Source organism: Cyprinus carpio, chromosome B12 (assembly GCF_018340385.1).
Source record: "Cyprinus carpio isolate SPL01 chromosome B12, ASM1834038v1, whole genome shotgun sequence".
In the NCBI taxonomy this organism is placed as follows: domain Eukaryota; kingdom Metazoa; phylum Chordata; class Actinopteri; order Cypriniformes; family Cyprinidae; genus Cyprinus; species Cyprinus carpio.
The window spans coordinates 9,396,286-9,417,245 of record NC_056608.1 but is presented as its reverse complement, the minus strand read 5'-3'; the positions used below and the strand labels follow the sequence as shown (position 1 = coordinate 9,417,245).

At 38.8% G+C, this 20,960-nt stretch overlaps 1 protein-coding gene across 1 annotated transcript in view; it reads right to left on the bottom strand.

The window, feature by feature from the left end:
- The window catches only part of LOC109062073 (mediator of RNA polymerase II transcription subunit 1-like), a 192,377-nt gene that overhangs the window by 149,787 nt on the left and 21,630 nt on the right, over positions 1–20,960 (bottom strand). Inside the window, 2 exon segments of the mRNA XM_042735243.1 lie at positions 14,834–14,912; positions 15,024–15,130. Coding sequence (XP_042591177.1) covers positions 14,834–14,912; positions 15,024–15,130 — 186 coding nt within the window.

The following is a 20,960-nucleotide window of genomic DNA, read 5'->3' as shown; positions in this document are numbered from 1 at the left end:
TTTTGATTAGCGTAAAGTGCTAGTAATATGTGTTATCCTTTGGTTTGCCAAAGGAAGGTTAACAATAGTTGATCTGTGTTAAGAAGTGTACCCTCTGTTGATCAGAGAAGTTTTAGTGTTTTGATTGTGTGGTAACAAAGAAACTCACAAAATGTTTAAAAAGACTGTTAGTGTAACATCAGCAGGTTCAACCCGAACTCCACAGAGGGCCACGACGTCCAGGCTTACCTGCAAGATATTGAATTTCATCTGGAAATGAGACCTCATGTGACTGACAGAGACAGGTTATACATCCTTCGAGCCACGTCCAGTCCAGAGGTACGAAACTTCCTAGATCGACAGCCTAGTCAAACAAAGTCAAACTACCAGCGACTTCGTGAGGTCCTGATTAAAGAGTTTACAGACCCAGAGTCTGAACATGGACTGTTAACTGCCTTGGAAACCAAACAAGGTCGACAAGAGACTCCACAAGCTTACTACAACCGACTCCGACAAGCCTACTTTGGTGCACACAACAAGCCTGACCTTGAAGAGGATGCGAACTTCAAGAGCCTCTTCCTAAAGAATCTGCACCCTGTAGTCAGCCACCATCTAGGCGTCATGGCCTGTCCACACTCCATGACCATCCAACAGTTGCGTGACCTAACACAGAAGGCCTATAACAAGCAAAAGATGGCCTCAAAGAAAGGTAACAAAACCTCCACACTCTTGAACTCTGTCAACAAAGACTCAAGCCTTGCATTGGACGACACCCAGTGGCATCACAACACCAGAGTCTTCCATCAAGAGCACAGAGAACGTGACACCCATGTCCACAACCGCTTTCCGCCCAACTGCTGGAAAAATCCATGGGACCAGCCACGCTTCTCAAGAAACCAAAAGTATAAGAACAACTGGAAACCTAACCAGACATCCAAAGGTAATCACCTGACTCATCCAAAAGCAACTCATGTGGGTAAGCGACAACGAAACCCACCTCAGCACCACTCAGACATGCACAGTGCTGAGTATTCACACAAACATGACAGCTTACCATCAGAAGACATGGAACAAGTCATGAGACAAATGAAAGAGTTCCTTCAAGATCAGTTTCACACTTATGACCACAAAGTTGAGTCATGCTTGCTGTGACCAGCGACAGAACGGAAGGCCCGGTGATCACCTGGTGCACCACATCAGAGATGACAAGCACCTGTTCAACAACCACCCGGAACGAACAAGTCTTTCACGGCCAACCGTTGCTGAAAAATCTGAGGTACCAAAAAACATCACCTCAGTCACCCAACGCTCACTAACAAACTGTCAAATGAACTCCAACTCCAAGAACCACATCCCTGTCTGTGCAACAGCAACCACCAGAGCACAGAAGGTCAGAAAGTCTGCCACAGCCAGAAGGCACCACAAGAAGAGTGCAACATAGGAGACAAAGTTTTGCAACCCAGCTTCACACAGCCATGCCAAACTACCTCCGACTGTCTGCTAAAGAACTTCCTGCCTTGCTGGACTGACCCCTATTAAACCATGAACACGCCCTCATCCAAGCCAAGGATGCAGAGAGCCAGTCTTCAGTGACATACAAGCAAAGGGGGGAGACAACACAGACTGAAACAGATCTGACCACACATACACTACACCTTTAACACACACAACATTACCTACACCCAGAGGTAACCACCTCTACTGATAACACATTCAACAAACATATTCTTCCCACAGGTAGAATGCCCAAATTTTAGTGTAACAAGGTTACATATACCCTCCATGAAGAAACATGCAGCCATCCTCACAATAGGTTATAACATCTGACACTAAGTTAAGGTACATGACACACTAGCTGCACATGACATCCTAGCTCAACAGCAGTTGTAAGCCATGCTAGGAAAACCCACAGCAGCTTCGTTTTGTTTTTTGTTCTGTTCTTCTTTTACCTATGCTTCTCCTTCCCCTCTTTCCTGAGTAGGTGAAACACCTAGACACCCTGCAAGGGTCGAAGGTCTGATATTAGGATTGACTCACCACACCTAATATCCGCCAGCCACTCTAAACTGAATGGAAGCCAGAGAGCTCCATGCACGATAGGTCAACTCATTTTATTGCAAATGATGTTACTAGAAAAATTAACGGTAAACGTTTAAATTAAGACAACCTAGAAGAACCAAACAAAGTTAACCACAAATTTGATTGGCAAATCAAAATAAAACAACGATTTACAAAATGAAAACTAAACTATCCTCAATGTACTAAACTACATTGACTAATTGAATTTAACCACGTGTACCTAAATAACCTGATGCCTGAACCAGTACAGTAACTGTCATGGAGGTGTTGTCTTGTTGTTTGCTGTGTTTGTCTGCTTCTTCTGCCTTTGTTTCTCCAGCGATCGACGATGTCTTCAGCTAAACACCTCGCCGATCGAAGGGGGGGTATGTAGCGTGAACCAGACAAATTAAAGATTCGATCGGGAGCCTGGTTGAAACATGAGCCGAATTCCACAGAAAGGCAGGATGTTGTAAATCAACTCCCAGCACCACAGTCTGGTAACCAACTCTTTCACAGAACAGCTTTCAACATTAACACCATTAGAACAATTATTGACAATTTCAATTCGAAGAAGAGATTGTCTAATTTGGGGCAAGTAATCGAAGAGATGGACAGTCTGACCCTCACATGTAAAGCCATGAGATTAAACAAGATCGTTGGATTGACTTCCCCCCACCTAGCAAAACCAGACTGAAATTCCTAAGGAGACCTGTTAACCCCTCTGGTCTTCACAGGACATATCCTTACTCCCCAGAATGGCACAGAGAATGCCTTCTAATGCAATATATGCACCAAAATGAACTCAAAAAAAGACTTCTAAATGGATATCAGTCCATTGCTCAACTCCATATCATACATGTAACCCCCACATTTGATTTTAATGTTTCTAATCACTTATTGTGTATGTCTTTTTAAATAACTCTTAAATAGCTTAAGGGATCATATTCATGTTTAGTATGTGTGTGTTCGAATATTCTTGCTTGAAACGTTTCTGACCATCAGTTATTTGTCAAATGTATCATATTCTTGTTATAGGAATCATGTCCAAATTATACCCTGCAAGAGCGGGAAAATTCGGACCACGAGCTTAATAAGATAACATATGATTTATGAATGGGTGGGACAAACATCGGAACACCCTGAGAAAAGACAATATCTAATTGGTCAAGACAACATTTGAGGTGTGGCCAAAATGCCAGTTTAAATACTCAGGACACCATCAAATTATGCTTTTAGCTTTGCTTGTAGTTTAAGCTTTTAGTCATGCTTTTAGCTTTGAACTTGCTTTTAGCTTGCGCTATCAGTCATGCCGGCTTTTAGCCTTTGCTTTTAGTCATGCTTTGTCATCACTTTTAGCGTTCTTCGAGCGCCGTTCCAGCGTGCTTCGGCCTGCACGCCTGCTGCTACTTAGCCACGATGAGAAGAAACACCACCTAGTCTCGTCAAACTTTACTTCTGTTCTTTTCCGTTTGAGAGTTTCGTGTTCTGAGTTAAGTTTTGTAACGCCGTGTCTCCGAGTCGGACCTCGAGTGCCCGTTCAACTTCAACCAGCCCACAACTCCGCACCTTCAGCCAACGCCCAACCACGCACGGACTTCCCAAGACGTCACTTCAACGACTACTGAACTTCCAGCCAATCAGCAACTTCGGGAAACCCCCTTTTCAGCGACAACAAAGGGAACCCCGTTAAACAGGCAAAGCAAGTAACCTCCAGACTCACATCTGTACTGGTGTTATCTAATATAATTTTAACCTCATTGAGGAACTCAGTGCGAGGGTTAATTAAATGATTAAATGGTTGTTCATGTCTATGCAATTTCACGTATTGCTGTAAACTTGGGATTTCACATTTTCATTCTCTTAAACTCACTCTTTCCTAACGTTCTATCCTCCTGCAACTTGTGTGAATGTGTGAATGCGTGTGCTTATGTGTTAGATTAGTTTATATGTCTTAGATTTATCTAATAAAGCCTTATTTATCTTGAAAAGAGAAGTATCTTGTATTTTGTGCTCACAAGTTAATGTCTTAAACTGCCGATCTTGTTACTGTGCTAATTAATAGTGTTTTCACTATACTTTGGATATTAATATCCAGAGCAGATTTGATGTTAAACGGCTTGTTCAGTGAATCGCTGGCCGTTTCAGTGATCAGCCGTGAAACAGTGATTCTGTTCAAATTCCCTTTAAAATCTTAAATGATTCCCTTTGAGCTATCTGAAACAACAGCAAAATCTTTAGACTGATCCCCGCAACTGAAAAAGGTGATCTCACGACTCCTTTGTGGTCAGATAGCGAATTCAAATCACTGTTAGGAGTGCAAATCAACCTAATAGTCACTGAGAAAGTTAGACAAGAACTAACTCAATAATATGAGATCCAACCAGACAAGACTTGGTCTGTAGATGAGTATAAAAAGGTACTAGGAGCATGTATTTGCAAGAACAATATGAAAGGCATTATCTGCTACCACAGAGAATTCGGTTTAGCGCTACCTACACAACAGTCTCAGCTTAACTCAGAGCTAGAGGAACAGAACAAAGAGCTCTGAGCTAGAGTATCCTCTTTGTCTAAGAAATTAAACCACAACAAAGCTGCAGCAAAAACTGATGTGAAAGAAGTTAGTAAGCCTGATAACAATTATCCTGACTTACAAGCTTTCTTTGAAACAGATGTAGCCATCCAATCAGTAACTGATGTGCCTGTATGTTCAGTGAAGGTATGTGGCGCTAGGAGAAGATCTCAGGGAATTGAGGGAATTAAAAGTGTGCCTTCCAACTCTTCTGTTGTCCAAGTACAAACTGTTGTCAAGTGCTAGGACCTAAAGACAGAGAGAGACTATCCCAGAGCTTACCATCAGCATACACATGTTTTTCTGAATTTAGAAGAGCATTGATCAGCAAAATGCATCTCTACGACATGTCGTTAGCAGAAGTCACAAAGCTGATGTCACAAATTCTAACTGAATCTGAATTCAACACTTTTGAATCTGGTGTTACTTCTGAACTACAACATGTAAGTAAAGGCGATTTGAGAGAAGGTGTTTTGAGAATTCTAAAGAATATCATGGGACCCAAAATAGACTGGTCCAGAATCACTAACTGTGTGCAAAAGAAAGAAGAAACAGACAGTGAATACACTGAAAGATTTTGTCAGTCAGCAGTAACTTACAGTGGAATAGTTGATGATCCTGAATGTGTGCTAGATGACAAGGGACCATTAGTCCGCATCTGGTCAGATGGCCTTGTAGCTGAGTACAGAAAAGCCTTGCCATTCCTAGATCTAACTTGGTCTAACAGAACTCTCATAAGTAATCTAGACAGTTTAGCTACATGGGGAAGAGATGTGGATGTTAAGGCAAAAGTGAGAGTAGAAGTAGCTATGTTTAGCACAAGAAAACAAGAAAATTGATGGCCTAAAAGAGAGGGCAGATTTCATTACTGTGGTAAACCTGGACACTGGATGAAAGAGTGTAGGAAAAGCAAGAAGACATTTGGAGAAATTAACAGCTTTACTCAGGTCCTACTCAGTCTACTTGCCACTCTGAAGCAGCCCCTCCCCACTTCACCTAACTGTTGGAGCAGCTTGCTCAGATTTTATCTGTTAGGGCTGTGAGTGCTTAACTTCCCCAGTAATGTACAACAAAGATGAAAGATTCTTTGTAAATAAAACTACAGGAAGGTGACTGTCACTTCCTCCCACTGAGAGAACGCTAGTTAACCCCCTTTGAGTCGACTAACGCGGATACGCGTTTTGTGGCAAATTCTCCTGATAAGACATTTTACTAGTTAGACTTTTTCCAAACTATAATCCCTGACTAAATGTATAATCAGGTGAAACATTATGAAGTTTCATTTACATCATCTCATGTTTCACGATGCCAGGATGTTTTTTTTGTTGTTGTTGTTATTTTTTTATGTTCTAATAAAAGTAATATGAGTTATAATGTTGCTAGCTTAATGTCAGTAAGAATGATTGGACAAAACTTTACTGTGATAGGCTATTCTCTGTTCACGAATATAGCCATATATGTTTATAACTATATATATATATATATATATATATATATATATAGTATACAAAGCATACTTGTGTTTTTAAGAAAGTAACTAAGCTTCTGTTCATGAATATCTGCTCTGGTGTAAATATTTTTAGCGTCACGGACGCTAAACTGTGAATTCTGTTTTTATGAATGGATTCCGCAATTCCATCAGCGTTTTCTGCATCGCGGAAAACATAGGGCCCTACAATTAAACCAGCAAATGTTTACTCTCGCACTTTAACTGCTTCTATTATTGATCACTTAATGATTGTCTAATCAAAATAAAAGAGCGGCTGAGTCTAGGAGAACTCACCGGTCTCACACACATCCGGACGCGTCCCGTTCTCGAGCAGCGGTCTAAAACTTTTTATTTATTCACCAAACGGACACAAGCTGACTACAAGAATGAACAATGAGGCAAAGATAATTTGAAGTTCAGTGTTTAAAAAACAGAGCAAACGGAAAGAGCGATCTATATTATAGCTCTATAAATGAAGCAAACAGACTTTATTAGAGCCACAGAAAGACAAACGTTTCGATGGAAATGTCCAATATACAACTCATTATGTACAGTAACAACGATTCGGGGCGAATATAATTTAATTTAATGGAAAACTATGTGAATGGTGCGGCAGGATTTTCTGTCTGAAGTTTCTTGCTCTGTTCAGCGTGCAGCCTCACGTGTCTAAACAAACAGCACTTGCTGTCAGTGATTTCAGCCACTAGAGGCCGCTCTCGTACTGTATAATGAAAACAGAGCCTTCTCAGCCGCTCCAGCAACGGACCCAACCCCGGGAAACTATCTGCCGTCTCCAGCAAGAGACGAAACACAGAAAACTATCGGCATGGATTTTTGCCAATAATTGATTGTTCCAGCAATCAACTATCGGTGCCGATTAATCGGCAAAACCGATTAATCAGTCGACCTCTAATATATTTCAACATGACACATGAGCCTGCATTTATTTGATCCACTTATTTAGCAAACAGGTGATGATAAATACAATAATCATGTTAGAAACGATGCTGTTCTTTCAATTAATCCCCAAAAAAATCTCATCTCTTTTCAAAAATAATAATAGTAATAATAAATGTTTTTGAGTAGCAAATCAGAATATTAGAATGATTTCTGAAGGATCGTGTGACTGAAGTAATGATGCTAAAAATTCAGCTTTGAAAGTCAGCTTTGATTGTTCCTAATAAACATTTATTTTGTCCTCACATTCTTTATTGTAACTCTTCCCTCTCGGTCACACACCTGACTGAAAGACTCATTATGCAGCTCATTATGTGGGTCTTTGTCTTCTCAGGTGTGAATCACACAAATATTCACAGTCAATCACGTCTACTCGCATATGCCCTTTAGAAACAAAAAGTGTCTTAGAAAATTTAAATTAATCTATTGTTTTCTGTGAGTGAGTCAACAAGATGATTTTCACATCATTTTGAAGCAAAAATTCTAGGCTACAAGGTCCATGTTTAACAGTCTTGTGAACAAATGTTCTGTATGTGTATTTCAGTGACTTGAAAATTGTAGTTTTTTACTAACCACGCATAAACGTTGTTTTCCCCAAAAACACATTCATGTACATACATGCGATTTACATATTATTGTAGCCCAGTTTGTACTGAATATAGTGTTTTCAGACTTTAGCCATGTATATGTTTATAAGCAACTGAAAAAAGCACAAAAGTCAGGGGATGTCAAAACTTCTCCAGGCCCCCAAAACCCCATAGACCCCTTAGAGTGTTAATTACTGTTTGGAGCATTAGGATCGCTAGACGAGGGCTTAATGAACAAATTTTTGTGAAAACTCCAAATTCGACTAAAATTGGCATTTTTCACTTTTTTTTCCTGTAGCTTAAAATTAGTCCGTGCACATTCCAACTCATTTTACCAGAAGGAGTCACAAATAACATTAACTCTTTTTTCACTAATACATCTCTCAATGAGTAAAACTGATCTATATTATTATAGACTACACAACATTATATTATTTTCAAAATTAACTTAAATTATTATTAATAATTATATTATTCATATTAATAAATGATTGTTATTGTTCCTGGTTCAATAGGGAAGACATGTCAAAAAAAGTAGCAGACAGACTTTAAGTATCATCTCCACTTAAAAAGATGCAATCTAATCCTGTTTATGTGAAATAAGACTGCTCCCAAGCAGGTTTGAGCTTACAGACCTGTTGCTAACTATGGAATGAGCTTCAAAGAACCTTACAATCCTGGATCACGTCAAATCATCTACAGTAAAATACACATAAATACACATAACTGAGTAATCCACATATGGGCCCCAGGCCTGCCCAAGTACGTGTATGTGTCCTAAATCGCCGCCCTTCACAAATATACATACATAAATATATATATAATATAACGAGTCAGCTGCCTCCTCCCTGATAATCATCGGCACCCCATCCTAAATCGCCGCCCTTCACCAGGCTCCCGACAGGAGTGGGTGTGTGAGAGAGGGAGGGGCGCTGGACGAGTCAGGGCTGGCGGCGTGTGATGGGGCACACCTGAAGGAAATGGAGCCTCATCACCGCCGCTGTTTAAAAGCCCAACGCGCCTCTCCTCGGGAGACCGGTCTCTTCCCCGTGCATGCACACTGGTTTCCTCGTGGGTCCAGGAAGGGTGCGTTGAGGGACTCCCGCGCCACCAGAGATGTGAGCTGCCGTGGTCCGGAGGAGGACTGCACCCGTTTACACGGCCATCAGGCCAGAATGCCAGGACCAAAGAGGGGAGCGCGTGCGGCCGCCGGATTCTGCCCCTTACCTGGACCCTTGCTCCATGTACACTGCCAGACCCCCACGAACCCCGCAGCACGACGAGGGCACCAGATTCCCTGTTGTTTTGGACACTCCTCCCCTTTTGGACACTTTATTCCCTCTTTTGGTTTATTTTCTGTTAATAAAAACCTCTCCGAGGCCTGACGCCACGCCGACTGTGTCTGTCGTTGGCTCCTCCCGTCCGGTGGTGGAGAATGCGGGCAATGCGGAGCCTAGACAGCGCAGTTGGGAAACACCTGATGACGTCACTCCCTCTGGCTCGCAAAAGTTCGCGGAAACCCGGACTGGGACGGAGGAACGACGGAGACGGCCTCCCAGCCACACAAAGGGGTAAGTGACTTCTCTTTAACGATCATTTTACCCTGTGGTTGGGTTGAGGCTGTCGACTAAAACCTGGTTTCTCTGTCCCTGTTCCGGCACGCTGCGAGAGGGAGGACTGCCCGGAGAGGAATCTCCGCCCCGCCCACTCCGACCGTTTGGAGCCTGGTTGAGGAAGGCAGCACTCCCGTGTGGGCTGCGCCCTGAGGACGGGGATGTCGCTTGTGGGGGGGGGGGGATGTGACGAGTCAGCTGCCTCCTCCCTGATAATCATCGGCACCCCTTCCTAAATCGCCGCCCTTCACCAGGCTCCCGACAGGAGTGGGTGTGTGAGAGAGGAGGGGTGCTGGATGAGTCAGGGCTGGTGGCGTGTGATGGAGCACGCCTGAAGGAAATGGAGCCTCATCACCGCCACTGTTTAAAAGCCCAACACTCCTCTCCTCGGGAGACCGGTCTCTTCCCCGTGCATGCACACTGGTGTCCTCGTGGGTCCAGGAAGGGTGCGTTGAGGGACTCCAGCGCCACCGGAGATGTGAGCTGCCGGACCCGCGGTCCAGATGAGGACCGCACCCGTTTACACGGCCATCAGGCCAGAATGCCAGGCCGTCCATCCCCTGCAGGCACCGCGGCCAACGAGAAGGATGCGTGTGCTAGAAGGAGCCGCCGCCCCTCGCGCCCCGGACCCAAGAGGGGAGCGCGTACGGCCGCCGGACTCCGCCCCTTACCTGGACCCTTCTTCATTAGGTATATATACATAACAAAGTCTACATTTCTTTGCGCCATCACAATTACATCACTCAGTCACATAAAAACAACCCCTCTCGCACAATCAAACCCCTCTTTTGGTTTATTTTCTGTTAATAAAAACCTCTCCGAGGACTGACGCCACGCCCCCTGTGTCTCTGTCATTTGCTCCTCCCGACACAATATATATATATATATATATATATATATATATATATATATATATATATATAAAAAAAAAAAAAAAAAACAAACAGACGAGGGCCAGCATTTTTTTATCCTTTATACCAAGGGGCCAGATTACTAATACACACACCTTTTACACAGTCTTACCTCAACTTCCTTTTTATTAAAGAAAATTAAAGTATAATTAATGTAATTTGTTTTTAAACATTTTTATAAAACTTTTATAAAACTTGTGCAGTTATGCTAATTCATGAAGGGATACTTTGTCAGTTTACAGCAATATTACCCCAACAAGCCAAGGTAAACATCTCAATTGCATTGTCTGCAAATTTGCAACAAACAAATGTACAGAGGTCCTCATTTTTTATTTTTTTTTTTTTTTTTTTTTAGTGGCCTACAAAAAAATCTCAAAACAACCCAATAGGACAGTTAAAAAGGGATCATTCAAAAATAAATAAAAAAATAAACAATAATAATAAAAATAGTAATTTCAAATGGTACCATAAAATAACCAGGTATCTGCAAGATTTTTAAAATCAAATTTAAGACTTTTAAAGACTTTTTAAGACCTGGACTTCACATTTCAGCCTTTAAAAAATTTTTAAGAAAAGGGATGAGTCAAAAGTATCAATTATCATATTAAACAATAATTATCAACCAATTATTATTTTAAATAACAAATATATCTTAGTACCTTAATTGTTTAGATTTTTATAATGCATTAGCTTTTTGTCAATCCACTGGTTCACAATTAAAAATATGTAGTAAAAATACCAGACGGGCTTATTGAAAATGCAAATTCGTTCTCTGCTAGCAAGTTTCGTTTTTGGAACTGCAGAAATAGTGGTTTACCCCCCGGTAACCACAGTACACAAAGCAGTGCAGCTCCTTACTTTGAAATGTGTAGCGCTGAAGTTTATTCAGTGAGCCTTTTGAAGTTTAATCGTCATATTAATCTATGTATCAATTCTTGTCTTTCTATCCCCAAATTTAAAGGGGTCATCGGATGCCCATTTTCCACAAGTCGATATGATTTTTAGGGTTTAATGAAAAGTTAATAACATACTTTAGTTACAATTTCTCAATGATAGTGTAAAAAAACACCCTTTTTACCCTGTCAAAATCAGCTCTGTTTTCAGCACACTGTTCCAGTCCATGTTGATTTAAATGCTAATGAGCTCTGCAGACCCCACCCCTCTCCTCCGTGGGGTGATGAGCAGACAGTAAACTTCATCCGCGAAACTAGCTTAACTAGCACATTATTAGGAAAGGCGATTTGCAAAGATTCATAAAAAACCCTTATACTCACTTCTTCTGTAGATGAAGCTGGATCACGGATGATTCGTCCAAACTAAAATGCATTTAGGCAGTGGTGGAGGTAACGGATTACAACTACTCACATTACTGTAATAACGTAGTTTTTTGGGGTACTTGTACTTTTTTGAGTATATTTTTAAAGCTTAAATCATAGTTCGTACTTAAGTACAAATTAAGCAAAATAATCTACTTTGTTTCTCTTAAATCATAGTTCGTTACTGAGTACTCCCACAATCTGAATTGATATTCAAACCTTTGACTGCTCTTCAGTGTCCAATAAAAATATCTGATCGTAAAGGGACCAATAACAGCCCTGAGATCTGAACCGGGAAAAGCACCGCTGCTGCCCGCGCTGCTGCAGGTGAAGAGCCGATCAGACAGTGAGGGAGCTCAGTGTAATTTATGGACTCAAACTTTGGAGAAACAAACTACATGGTAGTGTTTTCATAAATATCTAGATTTTGATACCGACACTGAAATATCTGACAGGGTCCCATTACTCATTTTCCACAGTATCTAATGAATATCTCTCCCTCCTCTCCGACAGTGAGTTTGACACGCATCCGCCTCCTGTCAATGACAGAGTCTAAATGTCTGCGTGGGATTGCAGCTATTCCACATAATTTTAATCATTCTGGGACAAAAGTGCCTAGCGCTTTGTTGTAACATGAGAACACGGTCATGTAATCGCAGAAAATTTGACGCAAGCTCTCTAATAAGCCTAACTTACAAAAATGAACTGCCTGTCCTCTAACTCCAATATTGCTTGTGCGCAGACTGTATGCAAACACGATCTCTCCATGCTAGAAATTATTCCTCTTTTCTTCTGGATTAAACTTTGTTAAAAGTTTTCATCCATTCAGAATAGATCCACACCTGACCAGTGAAAATGCTACTGGAAATTCTATTTTAAGCTGTAAGTGAAATGCATCAAAGTCTTTTAACTATCAAAAATGGACCTTTAATTTCTTTACAATACAAGTATGCTAGAAATGTTTTCGGAATGGGATATTTGTATGATTTGTAGGCATATAAATATCCTAGTCTGTCTAACTGCATCACTTGTACAGACATACAGGTCAAAGCCATCTGATGTTCCATTTATCTAAATAAACAACATAAATGGATCTTAAAACACTGCCTATAAAAATTCAGTGTTGTCATAAACTGAATTGAGGTCAGTTGTTTTATAATTTTGATTTTTATTACTGACTGTGTGCTTGTCTTTTTTTTTTTTTTTTTTTTTTTGCACATTTAAGTTTGAAATCAAATATTAAATCAAACTTCCTTGTGCAACAAAGTTTCCCTATTTTAAAGACACAAATACACCGAATGAGCAAATGTTTTAACCTGTTAGCCAGATTCACAGCTGCCCTACCTAACTTAAAATTGTAACAGTTCCTTACTCCAGTGTGTTACACACATAATTTTGGTGTCTTTGGAAGAGAAGACCCTTTGGGCTGTACTTTGTTCAACCAGAGTTGATAATGCTCAAAAATATTAAAAGTTATAGAAACTGAGGTGCCTTTGAAACATTTTTTACCACAATATTTTTTTTTTTTTTTTTTATATAAAAATACATGAAATAAATCCTGGAGCAATCTAGAAAAGTAATGGGTTGAAAGTCAAATGTCTCATGAGTTTCTATTTCAAAATCTGAAGGAGATACCATGAAAAAAAAAGAGATTACTGCAACCATTATTCTGAGACTATAAATGCGCCATAAAGTCAATAAATCGCACTCTATTCATATAGATGGCGTTCACATTGATAGCCGTGATTACACAGTAAAAGCGCTGATTTGCGCTCAAACAGATGGTAATCATGCAGATACAGGCACATTCAACATAAAACACACTCACACATATATAAAAAAAAGTTGAAAAAAAAAGAAAAAAAAAGAAAACGTCTGGGTGCAGGCTAACAGGTTTAAGATTGAGATCTTTGTTATGATAATGGATCAATGTTTATATGTATGTAAACTAAAAAAGCCTATGTTAAAATCTGTTTATGATATAACGCAAACTTGTCTTTTTTAGAAGACTTGGATTAAATCATTTAAAGCTTAAAAATAATAAAGAATATCATAAAAATAAATCCCGCCTATGGAAATGGTTGGTTGGTGGGGAGGGGTGGTTGCCCATGGCGAACTCTTGGCTGAGTGGATCAGACAAGACAACAAAGTGCTGCTGTAGCGTCAATTTTTGAGGGGAGTCATGAGGGAGTACAGTGCTGGTTTCGCCAAAAGGCTTTTGCTGAAAGACGTAGCAGTTCCCCCTTTGTCAGGAAAATCTGCTGTATCTGCATCACAGCCTGTAAGTGTGCTGCTTTATTTGTTGTTGTTGTGTGTTATTTACGTTTCAAAGTATAAGTTGAATGCCGTTTTTGCAATGTAATACACCGTTGCGCTTATCTGTAGATAGTAAATGCAGTTGTTTTTAAGCAGTTTTTGACATCCTATCAAAAATGTGTTTTAGCCAAAAAAATAACAATAATGTTACCACTCTAATACTTCCAACAACATCCCATCAAAAAAATCTTCCGCGTGATCCTCTTGTTTAATATTCTCAGGGTCTGAATCCGGCTCAAATTGATATGACAATATTGATGCCATCTTAACTATACTGGAGCAGACAGAACTTGCTGCTTTGGCAAGGGGCGCGCAGTACTGAAACACCGTCTGAGCTGTTCGCCAATCACTACGCGCTGGGACAGCTAACCAATCACAACACATTTTGTTTTTCGGAAAGTGGGCCTTCATCAAACCCGGAACTAATCGAGCTGTTTGTGCCAGGCTGGGGAGAAAGGTATTGTAATAATGTAAATTAGGTGAAAAATAATGCATTTTTCGAACCACCAAGCATGAGAGCATGTTCTAGTACACCTGCCAAAATGAAATCAAGACTTTATAAAAGAGCATAACAGGACCCCTTTAACCACTCCTATCCAACCAAGTTAGAAATTCCTGTATCATGACCACTAATTCACGTACTTTGTCAATAAGATAAAAGTGGGTTTTGTTCAAAGTTGCTATTATCCACATAGGTCTTTGATATGAATATTTTTTTGGTAATTAAATATCGCCGGCTAAAAAGTAACTAGTAATTAGTACTCTGAGTAGTTTCTGAGAGGAGTACTTTCTACTTTTACTTAAGTACTTTTTTGACACCAGTACTTTTACTTGTAATTGAGTATTATTTCAGCAATGTAACAGTACTTGTACTTAAGTACAAATTTTCAGTACTCTTTCCACCACTGATAGGTACTAAAGATTAACATGAGATTGGGTGAAACTGTGTGTGTTATGTCCCCTTTAAAGTGCTAATCACAGCACTATATCTTAGAGCCAAATGTATTAATTTAATTAAAATGTAATTAAATTCACCTTTTAGTGCCCTTTGCAGTGTCTCTACAGAGTTGAGCAGCAGTTGGTGTCCAGCTGTATTACTGACCCCACGCTTTTCCTGAACAGTCAATAAAAATAAATAAATAATAACAAAAAGATAAACATGTACAAAAACTATAAAGAGATCTATGCTGTTCTTTAAAAAGCTCTTCTCATCAGAGGGACTTACCATAGCCTGCCGCACCACTTTGCTGGTCTCCTGCCAGGACCGGGAAGAGTTGTGTTTGCTGTGAAGCCTTTCCAGCAGGGCTGTCATACGACTGTGTTTCCCTGAGTCTGTCAACAAGTGCAAACAAAATGATGACAAAAAACATGATCATTTCTTTAATGAGGGAACATTTTAAATAATATAAGCACAATATGAAAGAATAAAAGAGAGCTTAATGCTGTTCTGACAGTTTTCTGTGCGCACACAAAGCAGACAAGCAAAAATTCACAATACTACAGAATAGAGAATTTATATTTTTTTTCTTGTGCTTATCAGCCAAATGCACACACAGTTATGTCGAAATTCCTGTCTTGGAGAATATTCACATAAATACAGTCAGTTGTGTCTTATATAAATAGTTGGGAAATAAATCATACTTGAATTCATTACAGAATACTGGGTCCCTAACAGAGCTGAGTAGATTACTTGCTACATGTAATGCGATTCCAAATTGTATGATAAAAAAAAATTGTAGTTAGTAACAATCAATTAAATGATACATTCTAGGTAATGTAATCATGCTACTTTTGATTACATTTAGATTGCTTTTGACCTGACTAGTTTATCACATTGATTTAAATAGGATAATCTTGTACTACAGTATATTGATATAAAAATACAAAGAGTAAGAAAATACATGTTGTTTGTTGTAACTAACAACATGAAATGCATAGAACATTACATTATTAAGGTTTCACAAACTGGGGTTAGTAAAGGAACTGCAGGGGGTTCGCAAACTTAATAAAAAGCCAAATTATAAAAATTTTAAATAAATAATTTTAAAATAACTTCAATCAAAACAAAAAACTTACTAAAAAATATAAATATTTTATTTGTTTACCTGTATGTCATGTTACCATAACCAACAGAGAACAGTGAGCATGCAAATGTGATGATTAAAATATTTATTTAAAAATATCAGGGTACTTCAAGTAAATATATTATGTAAAATAGGTTCAGATGACAGAAACATTTGTGAAAAGCCTGCATTACATGTAAAGAAGAAATAACGAAATAACATAGTAACACATGGTTAAATAATAAACTGAGTGATAATTCAAATAAAAATGAATGTTCATCAGTAACTGATGCAATGTTAAAACACTTAAACCAGACATGATTTTTGTAAATCCGGATGCTGTGTGGTGGCTTCTGACTAGTGACCAGTGTTTGTGTGAATGTCCACAAAACTGAAAGACTTTCTGAATGTATATACTGTACAGTAGGCTATTTTAGTAAGGAACATTTAAAAGATAAAATAGAGGAATTAGGAAGAATCAATAAATTATATAATTCATTGCTGCTGTGTGAATAATTTACCAGTTGAAAATCGATTAAAAAAAATGTGACTATTCAAATCGGTTGAGATGCTAAACAAATTGCGATTCAATTAGGGGTAGGAGTTTATATGAATGTATGTCTGAGGGGAACTTACTGTCTTTAGAAAAGTTAGATGGTATTTTTTCTTTTCATCTTGCCTCTGTATAATGCATATTACAGTTCATAAGTGCAGCTCTGCTTTGTTTACAGCGGAAACCAATGAAAGATTAAGCGCCATCTGCTGGCAGCGAGTGAATCTGCCGCTACGTTCACACTGTCTATTTTTGGGACTGACAAACATATTTTCTTTACAGGTGTGAGTATCTAAATGTCTCGTTCACACAGCAGCTTACAAAGTCTGTATGAATGTGGAATAGGAGTCAAGCCCGTATTCCTTACCAGTATCCACAGTGACAGTGACCAAAGTAAAATCAAAGATGGCGACGTACATAAAGCTGAGTCTTATCAATTTCTGAAACGACAAGAGTCCAATCGAGTATTTGAGTCGCATGCAGAACACAAAACTGACGGTATCTAAAAATTTCAAATGACAGACACGCAGCTCACTTCTCTGTCACGGTAAGTTACCGAAAACACACATGAAACGTTTCTAAACACAACTGTAAGCTGTTGTGTGGATGAGACATTTCGAGACTCACACTGGTAAAGAAAATGGGGTTGTCAAACCCAAAAATTGACAGTGTGAATGTAGCCATATTTTTATGTATAGTTTCACAAAACTGAAGTCAAATCATTCTGTTTTTCTTCAAATTTTTAAATTATACAATCTAATTTAGATTAAACACTGCTCATGTTGCATGTATGCAGCATCTTTTTTTGGATCATGATTAAAATGCAGTGGTTGCCTCTGATTTTAAATGGAAAGAGCACAGGCAAAGCCTTATTTTGTTTATATGAAGAGATTTCTTTTATTTGTGTTATTTATTTGATTTGGGGTTTGTTTTAAAATTTCAATTAAGTTTTGATATTTACATTTATATTTAAATTTTGTCATTTAGCAGATGCTTTTATCCAAAGCGACTTACAAATGAGGACAATAGAAGCAATCAAAACCAACAAAAGAGCAATAATATGCAAGTGCTATATTAGTATATTATTATAGTGTTATATTTCAATTTCACAAAGAAACGTGAAACATTTTGTCCAAGTAATAATAAAAACTTATAATTTTTCTTAAATCTCATTGTTAAAAAAAAAATTGTGAATCGCATCAAATCGAATGGTGAAATCAAAATCTCAATTAACAAATATCCTGCTAAATATTTTGACTTTAAAAGTTAACCTATTGCCACATAAAACTCCACGTGATCGCCTAAATTAACTATCACACAAAATAACTTAAGATTCACTTGTGAGTGTAGTTAAACAGTTTTTTAGGAACAAACAAACAAATAAACAACACAAGAGTCAAGACGTCATGGGTGCAATATACAAAACAGTGGCATGAAACTTGAACGAGGGAAAAAGGGAGACAGCAGCATACATATGAGAAAAACAAATGAACGTGAGCAACACAATGATCTGACAAAGTCAGAGCAAACATGGTGATAATGAGTGTGTATATATATTTATATGTGTGTGTGTGTGTGTGTATACACACACACACACACATATACACATATACACATATATAATTTATATTCTGAAGTACTTTGGTCAAAAAAATTGAGCTCTGTTATTTTAAATATATACTTTCTAACCTCCAACATATATACAAAATAAACACCTATACTTTATTTATTTTTTTCCAACTGATGTTGAAATTAAAGGTGGAGAAAATATTTATTTGATCCCGCTGATTTTGTAAGTTTGCCCACTTACAAAAATGAAGGCTCTGTAATTTTTATGGTAGGTTTATTTTATTGTATAGATAAAGAATACCAACCAAAAAATCAAAAAAAAAAAAAAAAAAAACATTATATAAAGGTTAGAAATTGATTTGCATTTCAGTGAGTGAAGTAAGTATTTGATCCCCAAGCAAAACATGACTTCCTTGCAGAAACCCTTGTTGGCAAGCACAGAGGTAAGACGTTTTTTGTAGTTGGTCACCAGGGCCTATATTTATCAAGCTTCTCAAAGTGCCATTTTAGTCTTAAGTGCTGAGAATTCATTAAATTCCTACTTTCAAAGTATAAAAGCAAGTTATCAAATTTCTTAAAGCTAAGAATCACTCTTACTCTCCCAGTTATTTAAGACAGTTCGAGAGGTCTCTCAAGTGGTTTGGAGTTGCCAGTAGGGGCTTGTGATGCCACTGAAGAGACAGACGTGCGCAAATCTTTCAGGAGAGGAAGAATGCTCTTGAAATGTTAATCTTGAGCAGTTAATCAAATAGTTACATTTCCTCAGTTATTCAAACAGAAAACTATCAAAGAATATTTACATTAACATCATTACTGACTTCAGTCTAGCGCGAGTATTATATGCTCTTTAAAAACACTCCCGTTATAATCAGTGAAGCTACCTATACTGTATCATGAATAAATCTCTTACCCCTTATTTACACTGCACACATTTGCGGCACGTTACTACTCTGTCAAGGCCACCGGAGCTGAACCCTACTCACCAGCCGCGCCATAGCAAATTTCTGAAGCAGCTCTCCGCACTGAATAACTAAAGATAGGCGCCTATATTTTTGACTGATAATAATAATCGTCTTGCTGTTGTCAAAGAAATCAGCAACAGGTGATATCTCTTGACTATCATCGATACACGGTACTATCGTCTACTGGCACAACCCTAAATTGACGATTCATTTCCTCACCATAATGTATTCTCTTGAAAATTCTTTATAGTCAAATGTGTGTTGAATGTTAACTCCTATTAAGAATTTAACCATTAAATGTGAATTTATCTGAGAATATTCTTAAATAAGGAAATCTATTCAGTGATTGGTCCATGCACATTTCGTCATCCAAAAACCTGTTTGTTGCACAGCAAAGTGTTGTGAATCAACTGTAAGACTGACACTTAAGGTTTAGTCTTACACTTTGCTTAAATTACGACTGAGATGCTTGATAACTAACTTTTAAGCACAGCTCTGAGCCAAGAATTCTTTTAAACTTCAGTCAATTCTTAGCAGCGTTCTTGAGAGTAATTCTTAGAAGCTTGATAAATACGGGCCCAGGTTTGCACACATCTCAGGAGGGATTTTGGTCCACTCCTCTTTACAGATTCTCTCTAAATCCTTAAAGGTGCCATGTGTAAAAATTGAGGTAAAAATATCCAAAAAATGACCTACAGGCATCAAAAGAATCAGAAGAAATAAGGGCGATGATGTCATTAAAAAAATGTCAAGTTATAGTGCTGCAGAGATATCAACCTTAATTAGCATTAGCATTACTAGCCAGGGCCCAACAGGTGTCGTAATACCAGTTTCGGCCATGGGAGGCGGTATGCGGACAACATAACCACCAGCCAACCTGCAATACACGAATAACTCGCATGGCTTGTGGGCGTACTTGAACCTGATGTCAATCGTGTGGAAAGTACAGCCCACTACTTCATATCAGTTCAGGGAAGAGAGCGGAAGGATGGCTGAAGCCCTTGGCAAGAGACACCTACCACCACCACCCGCTACAGGGAAACAACCGCGCTCGGAATCACAAATCAAATCCGATAAGAAAAGGAGCCGAACCAGAGTAAACATCGGCACTGCTTTCCATTGCTGGAGACAACTGATGGACTTGAAAGAAATGAGGTTCGACTCCGAACTTGCAACATTTCTTTTGGATTGGTAAGTAAGATGCTGTTAGTATTTCGCTAGAAGTTTGTTTTATATGTTTGCGTATTTTTTTTCGGGAAGTTATAACATAGAAATGTATCGAAGGCTGTTCGATGGCTAACCGTAGCTGCGTTTGATAATAAGCTAGCTATAACTTACCCACAGATTTGATCCGGTTTTCACCTGTTATCTACCAAAGACCGTCTCTACCAAGCTGATGCTAAAATGTAACATTACCTAAGAAGCTTGAAATGTCTTCGATGATAATGAACCCGAGAGAGAGAGAGAGAGAGAGAGCACCCCGGCCGCACGCGCACTCACTCACTATATTCAGAGCGGTCAAGTTTTTGCTAATGAAAATCAAACTTGATATATGCTGCTAAATTAGCATCAGGCGGGCAGCATACGTAACACTCTAAATAGATGTTGTCCCTATTTTCACTTGTATATGTGCAGCTAAGAATACTTTATCATTTTTAACTAATCTACAACAGTTTTGACGATGTTATGTAAAGTGATGGTGAAGTAAGTTATGCATTGGCGATCGACTGGCTAGCTGATTTTGGGATCTGAGACTAGTTCCGGCATTAGGCATAACATTTGTTACTGTAGTGGTGAACTGTGTTAATTTTTTTAGGTATGAAGGACCACTGTCATCCCCTATTGACCTCTTAACGTTGATAAAAAAACACTGATTGATCGATATTATGTATGAGGAATACATTTTGGTCATTTGTAGCCTACTGTATCTTTCAACAGTGTTCGTGTTTTTTTTACTATAGTAGAGATGATCGGTTCACGTGCGCTAGGGATCTGCCGTGTAACATTTACAAGTG